Source organism: Sebastes umbrosus, chromosome 3, assembly GCF_015220745.1.
Source record: "Sebastes umbrosus isolate fSebUmb1 chromosome 3, fSebUmb1.pri, whole genome shotgun sequence".
Lineage (NCBI taxonomy): Eukaryota > Metazoa > Chordata > Actinopteri > Perciformes > Sebastidae > Sebastes > Sebastes umbrosus.
The window spans coordinates 11,025,733-11,047,106 of NC_051271.1; the positions used below are offsets into that span (position 1 = coordinate 11,025,733).

The 21,374-nt window shown below is 42.0% G+C and overlaps 1 protein-coding gene and 1 long non-coding RNA gene across 14 annotated transcripts in view; one reads left to right on the plus strand and one right to left on the minus strand.

Annotated features, from left to right (window-relative positions):
• adgrl3.1 (adhesion G protein-coupled receptor L3.1) overlaps positions 1-21,374 on the plus strand; it is a 135,433-nt gene that overhangs the window by 74,516 nt on the left and 39,543 nt on the right. For 12 of the 13 annotated variants that reach the window (XM_037761904.1, XM_037761926.1, XM_037761955.1 and 9 more), the window contains exons 8-11: positions 11,536-12,000; positions 12,697-12,800; positions 13,652-13,837; positions 15,336-15,374. In XM_037761904.1, the coding sequence (XP_037617832.1) occupies positions 11,536-12,000; positions 12,697-12,800; positions 13,652-13,837; positions 15,336-15,374 (794 nt within the window). The remainder of the gene's footprint in view (positions 1-11,535; positions 12,001-12,696; positions 12,801-13,651; positions 13,838-15,335; positions 15,375-21,374) is intronic. The other variant, XM_037762021.1, reaches the window with a different exon arrangement.
• On the minus strand, positions 956-6,059 carry LOC119483677. Its single transcript, XR_005205774.1, has 2 exons — positions 5,592-6,059; positions 956-1,944 (listed from the first exon to the last, which is right to left on the minus strand). It is a non-coding gene; the product is annotated as an uncharacterized LOC119483677 (long non-coding RNA).

Below are 21,374 nucleotides of genomic sequence, written 5' to 3' on the forward strand. Positions count from 1 at the left end.
GGTGCACGCCTGAGAGTGTGATCACTCTCATAATGGAGCTCTGGGTGTCTCAGGAGGCTCTAAAGAGGAGATCAATGGGGATTCAATGTGGAGAATGACCTCCAGTGCACAGCAACAAGCCAGACTGCTGACCAGCGGGAGATAAATACATACAATCAATGCCGCCCCGCTCCTTTGCTCTCCTCCTCGCTCCGCTCCCTCACTCAATGAAGACAAGGCATAAATTAACTACCTTAACTGCATGATTTTCCCATTCTTCACAAAACGAGGCGACAGGTCGATTCATCCAAGTTTGATTTTGTTGTTGTGTGCAGAACGAACATTTCGCTCTTCATTCCCTCTAGACTTGTCTAGGACTTTCTGTTTAGGATCAGTATAAATATATTAAGCATATACTGTAAGGTACACTTTCCATGTTCCAGCCCTGGTGTGTTTTTTTCCCCTTTCTTTTCCATACTCAGTTCAGGAAACAGGCCAAGGAAAGGGGCCATTCTGAGGGTTTCCACTTATTACCGATGTAGCATAATGCTCGCCCTGTTTTTGTTTCGGCTCATATGGACTTCTTAAAAGATATAAAATGAGACAGGAAATGGGCCATGCAGTAAGAGTAGGCCACTGAGAGGACTGAGTGCAACTGGGGTACAACACAGAAAGCACCAATTACTGTGTTTTGTCTGTCTAACTGGCTAACAAAGGCAGCTCACTGCACACTTTAGAAGAGGTCGCTCTGAAGCATCTGCACTGTCTGGACTTATTCTGAAAAGTTTACATCTTTATCAGATATATCTTCATTGAATTTGCCAATTCTGTACTACTACAATTTAAAGGGGACCTATTATGCTTTTGTGCTGTTTCCCTTTTCGTTAGACAGTTTTGTCTTTTTTTTTTTAAAAGCGTTTAGAAAAAGTGTTTATATCCCTCAAAGCATAGGTAATTGAAAGAAGCATTGAATTAACCCCTGTATCAAAAAATTTAAACATCTAGCCTAGCCCTGTATATCACATGAGGTTTGCTTTAAGCATACGAATTTAAACATCACGGGGAAGAAATAAAAACAAAAGCCAAGTTTAGTTCACCTTGGGCCAACAGATAGTATAAAGGTTTACTCCCATGCATTCCATCACATCAGGCAGCAGAAAATGATCTTTTTGAAATGCACATTTTTCCTCCCTTGATACTTGAGAAGAAAGTGGACTGCCTTACTGCAAATACCCTTCTCTCCCCGTCTCTCACGCAAACACGTACTATTCACAATGGCAGGAATATCAATTTCCCCTTTTCGTGCATCATTCTTTAACTCCACTGTTTTCCTCTCTGTCGTCCTTATCTCCCGCTTAATCTGCAACCCTTTTTCTGCGCCCAACCCTTTCCCACATCCCACAAAGCCATTTCATCAAGTGTCCTTAGATGTATATATTATAGAGGCCTAGCGCGTGAATGCCTTGCACAGAGTCAGAGTCAAAGTCACTTGTCTCTGCATCACCCCTTCCTCCCGCCCCTCGCTCCCCAAACACTCTCTCACTCTCTACTGTTTATGGAGTTGTTTCATCATGTCTTCTTACATGCATATTATAGAGGCCTGCCCTACGCAAGCGGCATGGCTCCGATGAAACATTTGAATAATTTATCATCTCCAGTCTGCCTTGCCACACTTTAGAAAGTTTTCCCAACAAAGTCGCAAAATTATTCATGTTATCTGCATCTTGGGGAAGGGAGGGGCAAACTGGGATAAAACTAAATAGATTTTGTACACGCTGCTTTTCCCAGCTTTGTTTCACCCTTATTTTCTTTCTCCTCATTTCGGTCTCATTTTCTCCTGCTACCCCTTCTCCTTACTAAATGTCTTCCTCCTGGTGTTGTCTCACTTTAAAAGGTGACGATCTACTTACGTTCTTAAGTTCAGGCGAGACAACCGGATAGCATGTAGAACCAGCACCTTTACACCTTGGTGTAAGAGGAAAGACACATCATTATTAAAGTTTCCGGAGCAACCCTGGAGATATTTACAGGCCAAATATAGACGGTGTCAAAGGAGACAAAAATACACTGTTTTACAACATGTCTTTTATAATAATGACTACAACTTTTATCAAAATAACTTATCAAAGATTCACTGTAAGATCTTATCAATGCTTTAAAATACATGTGCAATATTCAATTTGCACAACTTTTAAAATCTGTTGCTACAGTACAAGTCAAACACCAAACCTTTGCACATCTACTGTTCGGCAAATTTTCCCAAACTCCAAATTATGCTGTACAAAACAATAATTAATAGTGGAAAAACAACTCAAACTTGACAGTTTGCTTCTTAACAATAGCTAAGTACAAGAAAATGAACAAAACAAGATTTTCAGAGGTCCGTTTGAGAGCTTGAGTGCAATTTGCTCAAGCATTATTTTAGTTCTGAAAAAGTCAAAACTCTGTAACTAAGTGTGACATCCATGTAACTACAAATAAAAACTCAATTATCCTAGCCCATTGCTTACTTCAATCAAATATTTAAAGTGTCCAAAGTGATATCCTCAATCTTAATCAGAGAGTAATCAAACGCTGGCATTCTCATCTAATCTATTAAATACAGTTATATGGAGATGACCTCGATTTGCCACTCTGTCAGTTTACGGAAACGTAAAGGTTCACCTTTGAACTCTTAATGGCTCGAATCACAGAGTTCCATTTCCTAAGGAAGTCAAGCATGGCATTTCTATTGTCTTTGTCCCCTCTCCACTTATTTACACCACCCACCCCTCTCTTCTCCTCCCCTCCCCCCTCCTCTCCCTTTTCGCCTTCCTTGACACCAGATTGCAATCAAGTGACATGGCTAAGCAGGGCAGGAAATGTTGGAAACATGCTAAAGTGGAGAGAATAACAGGAGTTAATGGTTGAAGTGGAGACCCTCTTTCACCAGATCACTGATTAGACTCACCCTCAGCACATTTCTGGCTTGTCACACACAAGTTGTGTGAGTGTGTTTGTGTGTGTGTGTGTGTGAGTGAATGAATGTGCATACTGTCTGTGTGTAAAGTCCTTGACAGACCTGATTGTTCACACCACTTGACATGATTCAGCTTTGTCAAAAAAAAAAAGGCAGGTTATGATTGTTTGCAAACCTTTGAATTCAAAATGTTAGTCTTCCAATTTTGGGATAGTATGTAAATACAAAAAAAAAAAAAGGTTTAAAATTAGGGCTGTCAATCGATTAAAATGTTAAATATTAAATGTGCAAATTAATCACATATTTTTTATGTGGTCAAAATGTACCTTAAAAGAGAGATTTTTCAAGTATTTAATGCTCTTATCAACATGGGAGTGGGCAAATATGCTGCTTTATGCAAATGTATGTATATCTTTATTATTGGAAATCAATTAACAACATAGAACAATGACAAATATTGTCTAAAAACCCTCACAGATACTGCATTTAGCATAACAAATATGCTCAAGTCATAACATGGCAAACTGCAGCCCAACAGGCAACAACAGCTGTCAGTGTGTCAGTGTGCTGACTTGACTATGACTTGCCCCAAAACTGCATGTGATTATCATAAAGTGGGCATGTTTGTAAAGGGGAGACTCGTGGGTACCCATTGAACCCATTTTCATTCACATATCTTGAGGTCAGAGGTCAAAGGAACCCTTAGAAAATGGCCATGACAGTTTTTCCCCGCCAAAATTTAGCGCAAGTTTGCAGCGTTATTTAACCAATTTGTACCAATGGATTCCTTAGGTTTTCTAGTTTCATATGATACATAGATGATATCTTCTCTCTAGCTTTAAAACTGAGCCCGTGACGAACTCCAAAAGATCGATGTGTTAATGCATTAAAGAAATTAGTGGCGTTACAACAAATTTGCATTAACATGTTATTATCGTGGTTACTTTGACAGCCCTAATTAAAAGCCATTCTGTAGTTGTTAATCCTAGAATCAGAACATTTCATACGTCTTATTGGATCTCATTTCTGAATGGTCCAAGTCATACTGCTACACAATAAAGGAGTCCACTATCCGGTGCACCAGTAAACAGTATTATACAAGGCAACATGACTACAGAGTGTCTTTCACACCTTAGTGTACACTCCCCCTCTCACTTCTCCCCTCTCCCTCCTTCGTCTTTTCCCTTCTGTCTTCTCCCTCCCCGCCTGCCTATCTCCCTCGTTCCCAAATAGATTACGACACAGCCGTCTCAGCAGAGACTGCTTCAGAGAGTCTGCTGCACCTGTTCCTTGACTGCAGTGTGTCCTTATCGATTGGATTGCCCCAGCCGGGTCCTCGGCGTGCATTTGGCCTACGCGCCGCTTCTCTTCTGCCAAAAAAGCACATGCCAAATTAAGCAGGCCCAGCCAGGACAACAGGGTGGAGGGGAAACCCACAGCCTCGCGGGACATAAATACAGAAGAGAGCAGCAGGCAGAGCGCGTCACCACGGCTGTGCTTTATTCGGATTTTTTAAATATATATATATTAAAAAAAGTGGATACAATCTTAATTTTCAAATGATGGGCCATGGTGATAAATTATGGGGAGGAAAATATTGAATAGCCACAGGGTCAGACGCCAGAGGCTACAGCTCTAACACAGTAATAGGATTGTGCTCAATACCTCTATATATTCATACCTGTTGTCCTCATAGAGTTGACATAAATTCAATGCATGTCTAGAATAGGAAAGGCCGCGGTATGGACTTTAAATGAATACGCTGATGTTTCCCTACATTATTAAACAGAAAAACAAAAAAGCGGTCGGTATCATTAGCTTTTTGCTTTGAACAAGGGAACTTCCCCCCGATTAAGAACGAAGCACGTAATTGGCAAACTTGCTGCAGGTGTCTCCGACCTCAGCAGAAGGATGACATGATTATGCAACGGGTATGAGCCAACAGGGCCGAGTGGTGATGTGTCTGCATGCGGGAACGTTCGCTGTGGAACGGGGTGGTGGTGGTGGTGGTGGTGGTGCCCGGCAGCCATTTTGAGGGAGGTTCTATTAGTTGAGGTTGTTTTCTATCTCCAAGTATCGCTGCTTTGAAGTGCTCCATTCTGTCTTATCAGCGAGCTCGAGCCACTCGCCACAAGCTCTGTGTGTGTGTGTAATGCGAGTGAGTGAAAAAGTAAATTTCTGCTCGGGTGTGTGTATCTGCGTGCATTTGCGTGTGTGTGTTGCTCGGTGCACAACTGAGCGAAAAGTGAGTGCGTGTACGTTTGTGTGTGTGTGTGTGTGCACTCCAGCCATAGGGGCAGTGCGTTATCGCAGTATGCAGCCCTATTCAATGTCGGTGCTACTATCCAGCCTAGAAAGCTTTGTGCCCTCCAGTCAGATTATCATTTTTGCTGTTACCCCTCTGGATCCATCCCTTCATACTGTTCAGGACGGTGTGTGTGTGTGTGTGTGTGTGTGTGTGTGTGTCTGTGGAGGCAAGGAGGCAGTAACTTTTAAGGAAAAACTGCAAGAAAGTAATCATCTTAGCATATTAAGAAGACCACACAAGTATAATAGACACTTCGTCTCAGTTCTGTGAAACTTCTGCCTTAATTCAAATCCCTCTTCTCTTTGCTTCTGTTCCACTCTTCCCCCGTCTCTCTCTCTCACTCACCGTCTGCCGCTTTTCTGACGATGTGGGAAACTTGCCAGGGGAAGTTCATTTTCCCTCTCCTCCTCCTCTCTCCTCGCTGCCTTCTACCTTTTGTGTTGTGGATTTACGATCCCTCTGTTTACCCAGTGAGAAGTCAACAAGAGCATTCTCGGCAACAGAGCAGAGGCGGAGACAGGCAGTCGTACCCACACAGAAAAACATCGCCACACACAGTCATACACACACCCACGTACACACACACACATCTGTCTGCAAGTCAGATGATCATGTGCAGACTGACAGCATCTCTGTGGCCCCTCCAGGGTGGTGACAGATAGACAACTCCAGGAACAAGTTTACTGCCAGCCTGCCATTGTCTCACCTTCCCCTGGGCCCGCTACAGGTCAGGAAAACAAACAGAATAGAATAGAATCCAATAGAATAGAACCATTCCAGCTGTTCCCGAGCTTTCAATCATACCGAACAATATTCCTCAGTAGATTGAGTTTACCATGTTGCCATGGAATCGTAGAAGTTCAAATTTACTGAGCATTTTCAGGACTTCTCATCCATGTTAGCAAGAGAAAGTTGAAAGTGAAAGATTATTCTTGACCTTGTAAACAGCAGAGGTCAAAGCAATCTCACCACAGAGCTCATCAGCTATTAGTGGTATTGTACCATTATGATATGCTCAAATTGTGTTATTATTGTACAAAAATATTGTCAAAATGAATTATTCCGAGCAAAATTGTAATGAAAAAAGGAGTTATTGAGGGACCACAGTTCATTCAATTCAACAATAATTATTAATTTCTTTAAGTTAAGTGGCAATCTTGAAGATTTTCAATTAAATAAATGTCAAGTCACTATCTATTGCCAAATGAGGTAACACAATGGTGATGGAGCTGATGGCCCACTGATGAAAGTATGCAATATTTATGTATTTGCAGTATTATGAACTGGGGCTTCATTCGAAATCACATACTATGCGCTACATACTCGATAGGTGTACTATCGTTCAACATACTTTTGTGTGAATAAACAGTAGTATGTATGTATTTATCTGCACTGAGCAGTAATTTATGTCGCCACTTCCTGAGAGCATCCTTTCCAGTTGGAGACGTGCAACCATGGTAACCCGTGCCAACCTCACGTAACCAAAACGACGGTTTGTGAGAATCAAAGTCTCAACTTTCCAATGTTCAATGAAAATTGAAGCAGTAAAACATTGGCATACAAGATTTCTTAAACGGAGTGAAGTAGCACATCTGGTCACCGCACACCACCATAGTCCAGCCCAGACAGCTGAGGCAGCGAGGCTCGAGGCTGCGCCAGCAGAGCAGAGCGGAGCTCCGGAGCCCAAAAATGTGTATTCGGGACAGCCATATCATAGTTAACGCTGCAAATTAGCTTTATCCTCAGGACAGAGTGCCAATGCAGCAACAGCGCAGAAAGAATATAAAGATTTCTTACATTCCTGCGGTGGAATGTGGCTGTTTAAAAGCCACGTTTATTATACTTCTACTGGTATGTGAAGGCAATGTAACATGAGATTTTTCCTATAACACATCTGTCAAAATGTGTCACCCACATGCATGTGCAGGGCATACACATAGAGCAAAAAAAATCGTAACCGAATTTGTAATTGTATTTTCGTTTTGTGTCACATACTTGTTCTTGTGGCATCAGTCTTGGCAAAGAGCACAACGTTTAGGTTAGCTGACATCATGAAGTTGTCACGGCGCATTTACTCAAAGCTTCCTGAGCTTAAACGCGGGAAGATATGTCAGTCCCCATGAGTACAACCTCTAGCCTTTTTCTCTATAAATGTTTCATGAAGCTGTTATGTCATGTTCCTGTAGTTCCCTACAGCATCTTTCACAGCGTCCTGAGTGACGCCAGTGATGAATTCATCACAAGATTTTTTTTTTTTTCCATCTAAACGCTGCAAAAGAGCAAGCAAAGGAGGACAAAATAAAGACACGGGCGAGCACACTTGACAGAGAGTGCTGGGAAATATAGAGATTGAAACAGGTAGAATAAAAGTGTGGCAGAGAGGGAAATGAGTGAGCGATCAAATCAGATGGAGAATGTCAAGAGAACAGCAGAGTAAGGATAGAGATGCATGGGTTGTGAAGTGCTGTGGCCCCTTGCTTATGATGCTAGCAGGCTTTTGTGTTACCTCACCCCAAGCTGCCAGCCCCTGTGTTTTCTGCCCCATACTCAAATGACAGCAGACATCAACCTCACACACACACACACTCTTCTATTGTTGTGGCAGAGCCCCTAATGGAGCTTCCCGTTTGAGTGCAGATAGACACACACACATACTCACACTGTTTCATAAGTACACACACGTAGATTGACAGCTAGTCCCTAGGCCACTGCTGCTACGCATGATTGATGGCAATGTTCCGTGGAGAATGCATGAGGCAGGGCGGCAGTGATTCAGGAACGGGGAGCAGCACAGTTTAGGTACGGAAACACTCCATTGGGTTGTGGAGGAAGAGAACAGAACGTACAGGAGGAGCGGGATGTTTCACGGCTGTCAGTCAACCAGACAGACAAGACAGAGGGAGAGAGAGAGAGAGAGAGAGAAGTACTGAGTCTTTGATTAAACTTAAAATCCACAGGAAAGGGGCGACTTCGGTTCACAGTAAATAATATAAACACCCACTCTCTCCTAAAACCCACACGTCCACACACTTCATTCGCCACACACACACATTCCCATCACCCCCAAAGGAACAAAAAAGCATTACAAAAATGACAAAATTTACCAAGGAAAGTAATTGTTTGCACATCACACCCCAAATTAAGCAGTATACAGTACACCAGTTACAAATACGAGCAGTTATGCAAGCCTGTACAATCACTAGGCGTGGATATAACCAATTTCATCACGATACGATGTTATATCGATTCTTTGGCCAACAATTCAATATTTGCTAATATCACAAAGTCTGTCACGGTACGATTTTGATTCGATTAAATTCAGGGGCCTGCGATCGATATGAGATGATATCATATGCCCATTCAAACCAATCAGTTACATTTAAACAAAAAGCAACTAAAATGTGATTTGACAATTTTATTACTGGGCTCTTCCAGACAATTAATGAAAAACAATCTATTCTTTTTAATAAAAAGAACAAAAATATACTTCCTGCTAACTTAGGGGCTAACCCCCTTCACTTTAACCAGCAGATAGCAAGCAAAACACAGGAACTTGGCTTGGGTCTTGAGTAGTTGTAGCATTTATTCACCAGCGAATAAACTGTAACTTACACACACTGCACTGCTATGTTCACAGCTATAACGTTACCGCTACTCAATGTCACACAAACGCTCTCTTTCTCGGCCGTTCTTACACAAGGATGCCGCTAGCGTCGCTCACTAACGTTGCGCCACCGTGCGTCCGTCCTTGCGTTAAGCATGCTGTAACTGATTCGGCGCTAACACTGTTTGGATGTTTAGGATTGAGGTGCGCTTGGACGGAAATGGTGAAACAGACGTGCCATGGGAATTTCAAAATATAGACTCACCTTAAAGATGATGTCATGTATCAATGTTTTCACTTTGCATCAATGATATTGGATCGTTGATCATCCAATCGATATATCGATCCAGATCGATGGATCATCACACCCTTAACAATCACACACTTTTCCTGACAAAAACACACAGCCTCATTGAGAGACGACAAACTTTACAACCCTTCAATGTCAGCATGTAGTACATACTATGGCCTTAGGCACACCAGCCCCTCAGACAGAAAAACACATGTGCCCGTGCTTTCCATTTGTGCTGAAAATCATGTAATCAAGAATTTTAACATCAGGGCAGACTTGAAGCGACACGAGGCAACTTCACACTTCTGCTACCCCGACTGGCAGCGAGCGATAGCTGCATTTCTGAGAGCCTGAAGGACTCCATCACCCAGAAATCATGTAGCGTGGTGTCGGTATATTGCACACCCTTCAGAGAAAAATAAATCTTATTCATAGTTGCTGGTCGGCATGGAGATGGTGAGGAAAATCTTTTTAGGCGAGTTCAGCCAGGTTCAGCTGTCCCTGGACAGAGCATTGCACCGTGTAGATAATGTTTTCAGCCAATGACTAAACACAGACCCTGAGATTATGAAATCTATATTTTTCTTGTTAAAATGGCATTACAGTAAATTGTGAGAATTCATATTTGAGTAGCTTTGTGGTCTAGGAGAGTTGCCTCTGTGTTTATGTCTGTTTGCGTGCTTGCCTTTATGCGTGCTTTAGGCAATCCACATATTATGGGTTTTTAATAGGAAAAAGAAGTGAAAAAAATGTTGTTATCAGCTGCATAAGCCTGCAAGCAAAGTCTATTTAGTGTGCTGTGTTGATTTGGCGTAATCACTCAGTTGTAGCTGTATAAAATGTAAAAATAAAGTTGTTTTCTGTCATTATAAATTTCTAAAGATATTCTCGCCTCAGCGGTGTAGTAAAAGTGTTTCACAGTGAGCGACAAAGCTATTCCTGCTTTGTTAAGGAATGTTTCCAATACAAATGTGGCTTTAGAAAATGGGCCCCACCTGTATGCAATATTACACATAATGGCTTCCAAATGATTTGAGGCCGATTAAATAATTCAAAGAGAAAGCAAGGGAGCGCTGTAAATAATTATTTCCCTCAGTTTCTGATCCTACAATATTGATTGTACCACGTGCAGATGAAAGCCACAGGAGGTTAGCAGATAGAGTGAGACACACGGGTATAGTATGTTCACAAGAGGACACTGTAATGCTTCACAAACAAGCGCCTCTCTCTTCTCATCCACCCGTTCTTTATTTCTGTCCCCCGAACAGGGTCAATGTGAATAATTGAGCCTTTTACAATGAAATATTGACAATAAAATGGTGTGTCATATGCATTTAAGCGCCCTTCCTGCCTCGCGTGATGTCATAGTGGTATGAATCATGTATAACAATGAATGAATGTTTTTTTTCTGCCAGGTTAGGCAGCAAGAGTCACTACTGTGTACCAGTCCCATAAGAAAGACTGGTAACCTTGTGCATGTTCGCAGGGCAAACCAGAGAGATTTTGCTTTTATACTAGAGCTGTCAATAGATTAAAATATTTAATCGTGATTAATCGCATGATAGTTCATAGTTAATCGAGATTGATCACAAATGAAGTGCACGTTTTTTATCTGTTCCTTAAAGGGAGATTTGTCAAGTATTTAATACTCTTATCAACATGGGAGTGGACAAATATGACTTGAACATGACTTGTCCCAAACTGCATGTGATTATCATAAAGTGGGCATGTCTGTAAAGGCGAAACTTGGTTTCATATGATACCAGTATATTCACTCTAGCTTTAAAACTGAGCCTGCTACAACCTCCGAAAGATGACGGCCCGTTGGATTTTTAAGAGTTTAATTAAAAATCCCAAGTTGCGTTAATGCGTTAAAGAAATCAGTGGCGTTAAAACAAATTCACGTTAACTTATTATTATTGCATTAACTTTTTTACAGCCCTAATTTATACATTATATTGTACCACTTTATTGCACACATTGTTGTTTGGAAACATGTCCTTAACTTGGGAGTAACTGATGAAGAACAATAAAGCAGCAGCAGAGGCATATCTGGCATGTGACTACACTGATGAGGGATGAAACACTAAGGTTGGGAAGTCATCAGAAACATGAGCTACTCCCTGTCACAGCTATTTAGTGCGGTGTAAATGAGTTCCTCAAATGTGTTTGCGTCCATCACTATAATATTATTTATGCTCGCAGGCCATTGATCACTTGGTGCAGATGACACAGATGGTTTGTGTCCTGGCATGAGGAGCTCAGAAAAACATCCGGACTCCAGTAACGTTGGAGCCCACAAATCTTCACAACACATTTTGGGTCCTGGCTCTTCGTTTAAGAACCAATGCGCTGTGTTTCAGTGAATTTAAAACCTCTCTCTTTCTCTCTAGACTATCGCCCACCACCCATGATGCCTCCTATCCGAGGAGGCGGCGGAGGAGGAGGCGGAGGTGGAGGAGGAGGAGGAGGAGGAGGAGGAGGAAGTCCAATTGGTGGTGGAGGTTCCTCCTCTTCATCTACCAGCCGCACCACCAGCACTCGTTCTCCTCCCTACTACACCACCCCGCGGCCTCTCCTCACCACCTCCCCCGGCCAGCGCTATCGCACCACCACCACGGTTCGCCAGCCCGTCCTGGTTCCTGGCGGTGGTTCGTCATCTGACACCAACCAGATTCCTGACACCAACCAGAAAGCTGGAGGACGCTCCCCTCCGGTGCAGGTCCCTCCAGCCGCCCCACAGCCTCCCGTCCTGCCTCCCCAAGACTTCTGCAGTCCAAGGCTGACAGCCGACATATCGTGGCCCCGGACACAACAAGGCCAGACAGCCAAGCAGCCCTGCCCTGTAGGGACTCTGGGTAAGGAAGCTGAATGGTTGGGTGAATAGCAGAATGTATAGAGGAGTTGACATGGTAGGGCCAGTGAGTGTTTGTGAAAGCTTTGCCCAGAGAAATAATGTATGTCTTAGTTCTCTTGGCAAACTGTTATAGAAATACAACTATAACCATGTTAGAGGTGTTTCAAATTCACTGGCAATTAAGGTTGTCATCGATTAAAATATTTAATTTTGCGATTAATTGCATGATTGTCCATAGTTAATTGCAATTAATCGCAAATGAATCATTTTTTATCTGTTTAAAATGTACCTTAAATGTAGATTTGTCAAGTATTTAATACTCTTATCAACATGGGAGTGGGCACATATGCTGCGAGAGGTACTGCATTTAGCATTAAAAAAATGGACAATGCTTCATCACCCATTGACTTTGACAGGGAGAGGAGTAAGATGTAATGGGTCTGAAAGTGGAAAAGGGGCTGTTACAAAAGTAAGACGTATACATTACAACATGTACAATGTACAATTAACGGACAAATTCTTCTATTTTAACCAATTAGCTCACATGACAAAGATGATTCTTCCATCCTCCTTCCATCCACACACACACTCACTAAACACACAAACTGCTTAGCGAACCCCAGGCACCTCAAGAGTCTCGGTGTCTCCTGGTGAATGTCAGCGCTGTCTCACCCTGTTTGTTTTGCTTGTCTTGCAGGCGTGGCCACATACGTGTGCATGGCCCATTTGGGCTACTGGAACCCCAAAGGCCCTGACCTGAGCAACTGCACGTCGCCCTGGGTCAACCACATCATGCAGAAAGTAAGTCTGAATGCTGCTGCTGGCCCTCGTAGCTCCCAGAGAGCCCTATGTGTTATGGATATAGTCCCAGAGCCATTTCTCACGCATGGAGACACGCTGACTACAGGGGAAGATTGTGGCCATGTATCCATCTTCATTTGTTAACCCTAACTCGTATTTGATATCTGAGAGCTTTTATACAGCTGTAGGGGAATGGAAATGTCCAATAAGGTCATCATAATATGCCAACATGCATCATGATAGGTTAATTTACATAGCCATTGCTTTTGCAAAGGAAAACATTATTGCTTCTTTAAGATCCTTTTATTCTGAAAAGTGCTGCAACCAGTTATATCTTTCAATTTATGGCTTTGTGTCTGTTCTCTCATGAGCCACAAGGCTTTAAGGGTTTGCTTTATAAGACTAAACAAGAAAAACATGGTCCCGGTGAAATCAGCATTGCAGCAGAGGTGCTAAAGTAGGAGTTGTCTCTGTAAAGTATTCTTAAATGTTTTTTTTTTATAACAGTTATAAGGTGCTGGAAACACAACGCTAACTTCCTCTTCCTCTCGCCCTTATAAATAACCTAATCACTCTATTCCTCCTGCCCCCCACCCCTCATCCCATCCTTGTTCTCGTCTTGCCCATTCGTACTCCTCTCACTCCATCTGTCCTTTACCTCTCTGCCCTTCATCTCTTGTCCTTTCATTTTTCCATCTGCCGTCCTGTCCTCTTCACGCTCTCACTAACTTTGTTCCAAACTTTCCCTTCACTTCTCACCTCATCTGACTTCTTTTTTTACTTCCATCCATCTCTTTCATTCTTTGACTTTATTTCCACTCTCTGCCCTCATCACCCTGTTTGGCTCCCAGCTCCGTTCGGGCGAGACAGCAGCGATTGTGGCCAGGGAGCTGGCGGAGCAGACCAAAGGGCTTCTGCGTCCTGGCGACGTGCCATCCACGGTGCGGGCCATGGCCCAACTGGTCGAACTGCTGGACGTCCAGCTCAGGAACCTCACCCCCGGGGGCAAGGACAGCGCCGCCCGCAGCCTCACCAAGGTATTACCCTCGAGAAACCCTTGTGTTCGGGAAGTCAATGTGTTGTTGAGTGATTGAGTGAGATGAATGATTTCCTTGCAGACACTGCTATGGGAAAGGATGTAAAGGTAAATGAAAGAATATTAAGCGAAAGAAGGATGAGGGAGAGACAAGGGAGCAGACTCAAGTTAACAGTAAGATGAATAGCATCAGTGGTTATAGGTTTTGTCTTACACTCATTCTTCAGGGGTTAGAAAAGTCTGCAGAGTTTGATGGAGAACCATAGATAACACTGTAGATTTCCAGATGATAAATAGCTGCTTTTAGGCATTATTTCATCCTCATCTGAAGGTCTTCGTAACAAGTTTTGCTCAACATTACGGGTGATAGATAACTGCTTTTAGTATTTGGCAACTCTTTTTCAGCTCAGGAATGAAATTTAATAAAACTCCTGTCTCGCCCAGGGAGTTATTCTCATTAAAACATGCAGTACTTGAGATGAAAACAGGCTTGGGACACACTTTACGTCATAGCTCATTGTTTAATGAACTTCAGCCTTTGAGCTACGGCTATGAAGATGCTGTCGACAAGCGGGCCTGAGTGCTTACTTCAGGATTACATTAATGGAAACTCGATCCCGAGTATGCGAAGGATCTGTTTTACTACTCTGGTAGACAAGGAAAGAATTTAGTTTTGTACTTCGTTCATGTAGGCATTCAATTAAATTGAGTTAAATCATTGGGGAACGGCTGACTGGCTGGCTTGTCGGGCTAATTGACTGACTGACTGGATGGGCGGACTGGTTCTTGATGGTCTCTGCTGAGGTCAACAGTGATAGGCGGGGTTTAGCAGCCAGATTGAGAGCTGCTGCCACATCTTATACAGTCGCTGGCTTTTTTTTCTTCAGCTACTGAGTCTGCTTTATTCATGTGGTCTACATTTTTTTCGTCTCACGTTACATTTCCTCTGCTCCCGCTAATTAATTCAGTAACACGTGTGGAGTGAATACATACCGCAGCATGTGTAAGTGGAATCAATTAATCTCTGTTTTGCTGTTGACCAAATGGCCTGTTAAAAGGTTGAATTTGTAGAAAAAAGTCCTCCACAGAAGAGGAAAAGCATTCCTCTTGTTTTCAATAATGGCCCAATTATATATACCTAATTGAGTAATATGCCAGTTTATTATGCTAATTTTTGTTAGGAAATCGAATGTGACCAATCACGCACGAGTGGCGTAGTAATTAATGCCATCAATTAGCTTGACAGTAGATGCAGAGAATGAGTAGAAAAAAAGGAACGGAGGAACAGAAAGTGATAAAAACGATCTGGAAGAAAAAGGGAGAGGAGTAGAAAGAGGATGAATGAACACACGGGGCGAGTGAGGAGAATAACAATATACACCAAAGTCTTTTTGTGCAATGTTAATGAAGTGGGTGTGACCGCCTTTGTGCACGTGAGTGTGTGTCTGTGTATGACTGAGGTGTTACATCGCTAACAGCTAAACTGTTTGAATTTGCAGCTTCAGAAGAGAGAGAGGTCCTGCAGGTTTTTCACACAGGTATTTCCGCTTCCTGGTATCGTTGATTACTTCGCCAATCACAGACCCACATGTTTTTGTTTCTCTTCACACTCAGCATGTAATCCGCCAAGCAAGCTTGCGTGTGTGTGATCACACATTACAACTTAGAATTAATTCCATTTCTGCAGCAGTTGTCTTTATGATTTGCATCCCAACCCTTTGAGGAGGGCGGTAATTTAACGGCTCTATTCTGATCCTGAACTACAGCGTGCATCAGAGTCACTGCTAAATAGGGGTGGGACAAAACAATCGATTCACCTATGTATCGCAATAGTTTTTTTGATCCCAGAATCAATACATTTGCTTCGTTTGAGTCTATGCAGAGGTAAAAGGAAGTAACTGTTTTTATTGTTGTAGTCATATCCATTCCGTATCCGTCAACCAAAACAAACCACAGCTGGCCGCAACAAGGAAGTACAAAATAACGGAGGGTCCGCGTGGATACGACTTGAACCCTCACATTTTAAATCTAGAGTGGTAAACACTACATATAGTAAAGTATGGGAACACTTTGGGTTTCACACATTGCCAGGAGAAGCAGAGCCAGCTGTCACTTGCATCTCCGTGGTCAAATCGGCCGACGCTACAACTGTAGAGCATCCATATACTGACATTTATGTTAAATACATTCAAACGGCCCGGATGGAGCTGACAATGGATGTATTAAGACAACAGAGCTGACGGGGAAAGCTAGCGACTGACTTGGCGAAGTTAACAGAAGTAAACACGTGTGACTACGTCTGGTTTTCAAAATAAGGTGTTAACAAAGGGAACTGTATATACAAAATACATATATGGAAATAAGATTGATTGGATTATATTAACCAGAAGTATAAAACATTACATGTCCCTTATAAATTAGAAAGAAAATACCACTAATTTGTGAGGGAAATGTCTTTTTTGGGTGGCTGGAAAGAAATTGATGAATAAATCCTGACAATGACTGATATATTTGACTTCAGGACATTTTTTACTACATACATGCTGAAAATCAACCATTTTAAGGATAAATTTAGATATTTTTCAAATTAAAAGTCCCTAGAAGTGTATGATTCAACTTTTTCCCATGGTCTAGTGTTAAAAAAAGTTAACAAAAATTGCAATAAATCATTATATCGAATCGCAATACTTGTAGAATCGCCTACTTAAAAATCTGCACTCAGTTGGTACCCATGTATCGTTTAAGTATTGAATCGGGAGATAGGTGAATCGTCCAAGCCCTACTGCTAACTGGTGTCTGCTAACAACATTTTTAATCTCCTCAAAGGGTTCACATTCTTTTGTTTTCAATTTCACTTTTCTTTCCACAATCAATAGTGCTGATAAAAGGCCATGATCAATATCAATAATAGCTCATCTATTTTGCAGTTCTGTGTGCAGAATTGTAAACAGGCCTGCCCGCGACCAAATGACTCGCTATCCATCTCCATTCAATGAAACGTCCTCTCTGCTGCTGCATCAGAGAGAAACGACTGAGTATGATTGATACTCCGTTGCATATTGCTTGGTCACGGCCTCAGTGCCTTAAAAATAATACCAGCTTGCATTTGTGGTTCAGTGTTAATTTATTTTCCGTCCTTGTTGGTCTGCTTTGTATTGATGTTTGTTCGTGTTGACGCCATGGGCTCCTCGCATCGAGAACGGAAAATCCAACAGCATTTAGTCATGTTCCTGATCAGCTAAAAATCACTATTCAGAACATCAAAAGGCTCCACCTTCCTCATCCATGTGCTGTAGATAGACTGCAGAGTCTCTCTTTCCCTCTCTACATCCTCCGACACACACACACACACACCCTTGATGGGCTAGCTCTTTTTCTCCTGATGCAGGCTTTTTCCCCCCACTCTCCCCTGAAAAGTCTTAACGTCAGCACCAGTCAGCAATGTCACATCATAGAACATGGCTTAGGACTATATGCAAGCCGACATGCACGCACACACACGCATGCACGCTGCAAATATATAAATATATTTTCAACAATGATCTCGTGCCGCCACATCAAAACAGTCAGACATTTCTGATGTGGTTTCTCCTTAATCCAACGAATGCTGAATTTTCAAGGAGTGACTGCTTTTCAGACAGGTTTAAATCAAAAACGCTCCACCACACACCTTGGGCACTGCAGGGGGCTGGGAGTGATCGATTATATAATTAGCCTTAGTAATGTGCAACAAAATTATACCAACAGTCCCTTACTCTGCCAGATAGAAATGTGCGTGATTAGGGATGTGGTGTGGTGCTGCCCTCTCCTCGTTAATTATCTACAGCACTAATTGCCAAGTGAGGAGAGTGGGCAGGAGGTTTGGGTTCTTAATAGAGACAAAAAATAATTGAATTCTCTCTTTCCTTCTCTCTCTCTTTCTCTCGCTCTCTCTCTCTCTCTCTCTCACTTCATCCCTCCTCCTCCTCTCTCGCTTCGTTTGGGGAACTGGGGACTCGTTTCATGTATACTAAATTGGCAATTTATTCATGATGAAGTTGCTGGTGTGGAGAGGCTTTCATGCTGTAGGGTGGATTGATGGAGGGAGGTAGAGTCTGCAAGGTAGACTGAGAAAAAGAGAGGAGTGGGGAGGGGGTAAAAATTACACAGAACGAGAGGAAAGAGAAACAGAAACAGAAATGGAATTTGAGAGAAAGAGAAAAACAATAAAGGGGGCAGCGAGGAGACAGTGATGCTCAATGACAATGTCTAATTTGCCCTCTATTTATGGATGGCGGGTCAGAACACGGCATGCTGTGAATTCAAAGCCTGATTTAGCTGCAAACTCATCCTGTCAGGGAAGACGAACCCCAACAACAACTGACAGATAAGCCTGCTTCTCTGATGAAAACATTTTCAAAACATGCACTTTCTCAGAGCTCAGCCAAGCGACTAAAAACAAGAAAAAAAAGAATCCGTTCTTTCCTCTCAACTCTCGCCCCCTTTTCCATCCATACTTCTTCTAACATCCCAACTCCGAAATTTTACAAAGTGTGTCCTACTGTGCGCGAGTGTGCACATACTGTACATCCCCTGCACATGTGCACACTTGTGCGTGTGCCCCATGCTACCCCCCCGTGTAGCTGGGAGTAGTAGAACGGTCCGGCTCTAGTCTGTCTTGCCGCTGCTGTTTACGCTGGATTACCCCAACGCTTCAAAGCATTTCACTTCTGCCCCATTTACTGGCGCGCGTATGTGTGTGTTTGCGTGCATGCTGTGGGTACGTGCACACGCATGCCTACCCTGTAGTCACACATATACACACACTCTCGCACACAAACGACACCCTTATCTGTCTCTGCAGAGTCTCTCCCCTCTTTGAAGACCTCTAAAAAAAAAAACCTGTCTCCATTTTAGCCCTCAAGTCCTCATACTTGATAGAAATGTCACCGACGGCACCAGAGCTTACAGGCACACCCACCCACCCACACACACACACACACACACACACACACACACAAACACTATCTTTGAGTTTCTGATGTGGAGATGTCTGGACCTCAAGGAAATCACACCCCTTCTTCTCCTTACCTATCTCTCTCCTCTACAGATCCAATCTCAAGCGCCAAGCGAATTAAATTTCAATGAAAAAATTATATGAAATTGAAAAATGTAAGATAATCAAAAGTTCAATAAAAAGCAATGAAAAGTTTAATGAGAGTAGAAAAGGGGGGTTATCTGAAACACATCAAAGTGAACGTTTGGGAGCAACACCACCAGCGTGAATGAGTGGAAAGCAGTGCCACTGCTGTCATATCTGCTGTGCCTACAGAGCATCCCTCTCCTCCGCCTCTCTCTCTCTCTCTTTCTCTCTGTTGCCTGGACTGCTACTGTACAGCAAGTGGAGCAGAATGATGCACTGCAATGCTTCTCCCAGCCCTTTATGCACACCCTCAGACACACACACTTTAATGCCAACACACATGCATCCCATACACTATCCAAACACACACACCTGCACATTAAACAAGTGAACCGCCTGTATATGTCACTGCATATGGACTCATTCATGCACACACAGCACTAGGACCACAGACAAAGCATTATCTCGTCAGCAAAAGCAGTGAACAGGAAATCCTGGTTTCAAACTATAGGCTCCTATTTCTGTATTTTTGGCCATCACTCCTATCAGTAATAAGTGTACTCGTCAAGTTATTATCAGAGATGTAGGTACGCAACAATATTGGTAAAGTCCAACAGGGCATGAAACACAAGCAGTCGGACAATAATACAGGTTTTAAACAAATCTCCAGATAGATAGATAGATAGACAGATAGACAGATAGATATAGATAGATAAATAGACAGATAGATACAGTAGATAGATGTACTTTATTGATCCCAAATTGCGAAATTATTGTGTTGCAGCAGCAGGTTATCCAAGAATGCACAGGAACAGATAAATAAAATGTACATATCAACGCTAGAGAAACATATCCATAGAATACAAAATATAAAGAATATTGGAATGCACTATACATATACCCGACTACTACAACGAGCATAAAAAAATCTAAATTATAAACATAGATAACCCACTATACACATTAGCAAAGTGTGCAATTTACAATGTTTTGTTTTTAGTTAAAAAATAATTGAGGTGGTAAATGTGTATAAGTAGCTGTGCAAAATTCAACATGATTAGACAATTTGGAGGATATTGCAAAGGGAAATTGTAAAATGAATGCTATATTGCTTGCTCGGTACAAGACATCCATCCCAACCATTTGACCTCAGGTACTTACGCTACATCCACTCAGTTTTCCTGCGCAATGTGGGATTATTACCAACGTTTTGGGCAGGGATGGAAAGCGTACTAAAATATTCTACTCAAGTAAAAGTACTGGTACTTTATAGAAAGGTTACTCAAGTAAATAAAATTACTGGTGCAAAAATATAGATAAAGTAAAAAAGTTGATCAGTTACAATGTACTCTAAGTAAACATTACTGCCTTATATTTCTTAAAAAAGGAAAAGGGGGTGGAGGGAGGGTAAAGAAAGCGTGATGATAATGTTATATGATAAACCCTATTGAATAAAATAACATTTAGGCTACAAAATAAAGTGCATTAACATGTACACACCCCACAGTCCAAACCAACAATGTATGCATTTTCTATACAGCCTGTACATGAAACTGTTTATCAATTACTCAGCCAGGAAAGAGGACAAAACCTACACAAAATGGACAATAAATAAAGTCCAAGGACACTGCAGCGGGTGTAAAAAGTTTTAGAAATTAAATAACCTGAGAATCAACAGTATAATATAACATCACCAAACAGAAAGCAGAGTTTTTGCGCACCGCGGAGCACACACAAGCAGGAACTCGCGTAACGCTGCATTGACGTCACCCTCTGGAGAATTACAACCACCTTAGTAAGTAGTGGGGTAGTCTGTTGTTGTACTCACCAGTTTGAACGTCATTCTGTGAGTCCTGTGCACCTCAGACGGTCCCACACAGGCACTGAAGGTAAAAGTTCCTGAATAAATGTAAAATAATCCGAGCATTTCAGCGTTTAGCATGCTAGCTAGCCAGACCTAGCATGCACCTGTGCATGCACTTGTGGGTGTGTTTGATTTGAATCACTCAAGTGCTGGTGTCACGCATTATGCTAAACCTTCACCCATTATGGTGCAGGCCTTTAACATGTGTATATATATCATATCATTGTATGTCCTGCCCTAAAGGGGTTCAGATAGTCTGAATAAAATGTTGGCTTGTTTCAACTATTATTATATTATTATTATTTTAATTATCAAATAATCTGTCAGTTATTAGGCCTACTTCCATATAAAATATCATAAAATAGTGTACAAAATGGCCATCAAATCTTAATAAACTGTTGGCTTGTTTCAGGGCTTCAACTTTGATCATATTATTATTTTAAATATCGATTAATCTGTCAGTTGTTAGACCTATTTCCATATAAAATGTCAGAAAATAGTGTAAAAAAAAATTACCATCATAATTGCCAAGTGCACAAGGAGATGTTTTCA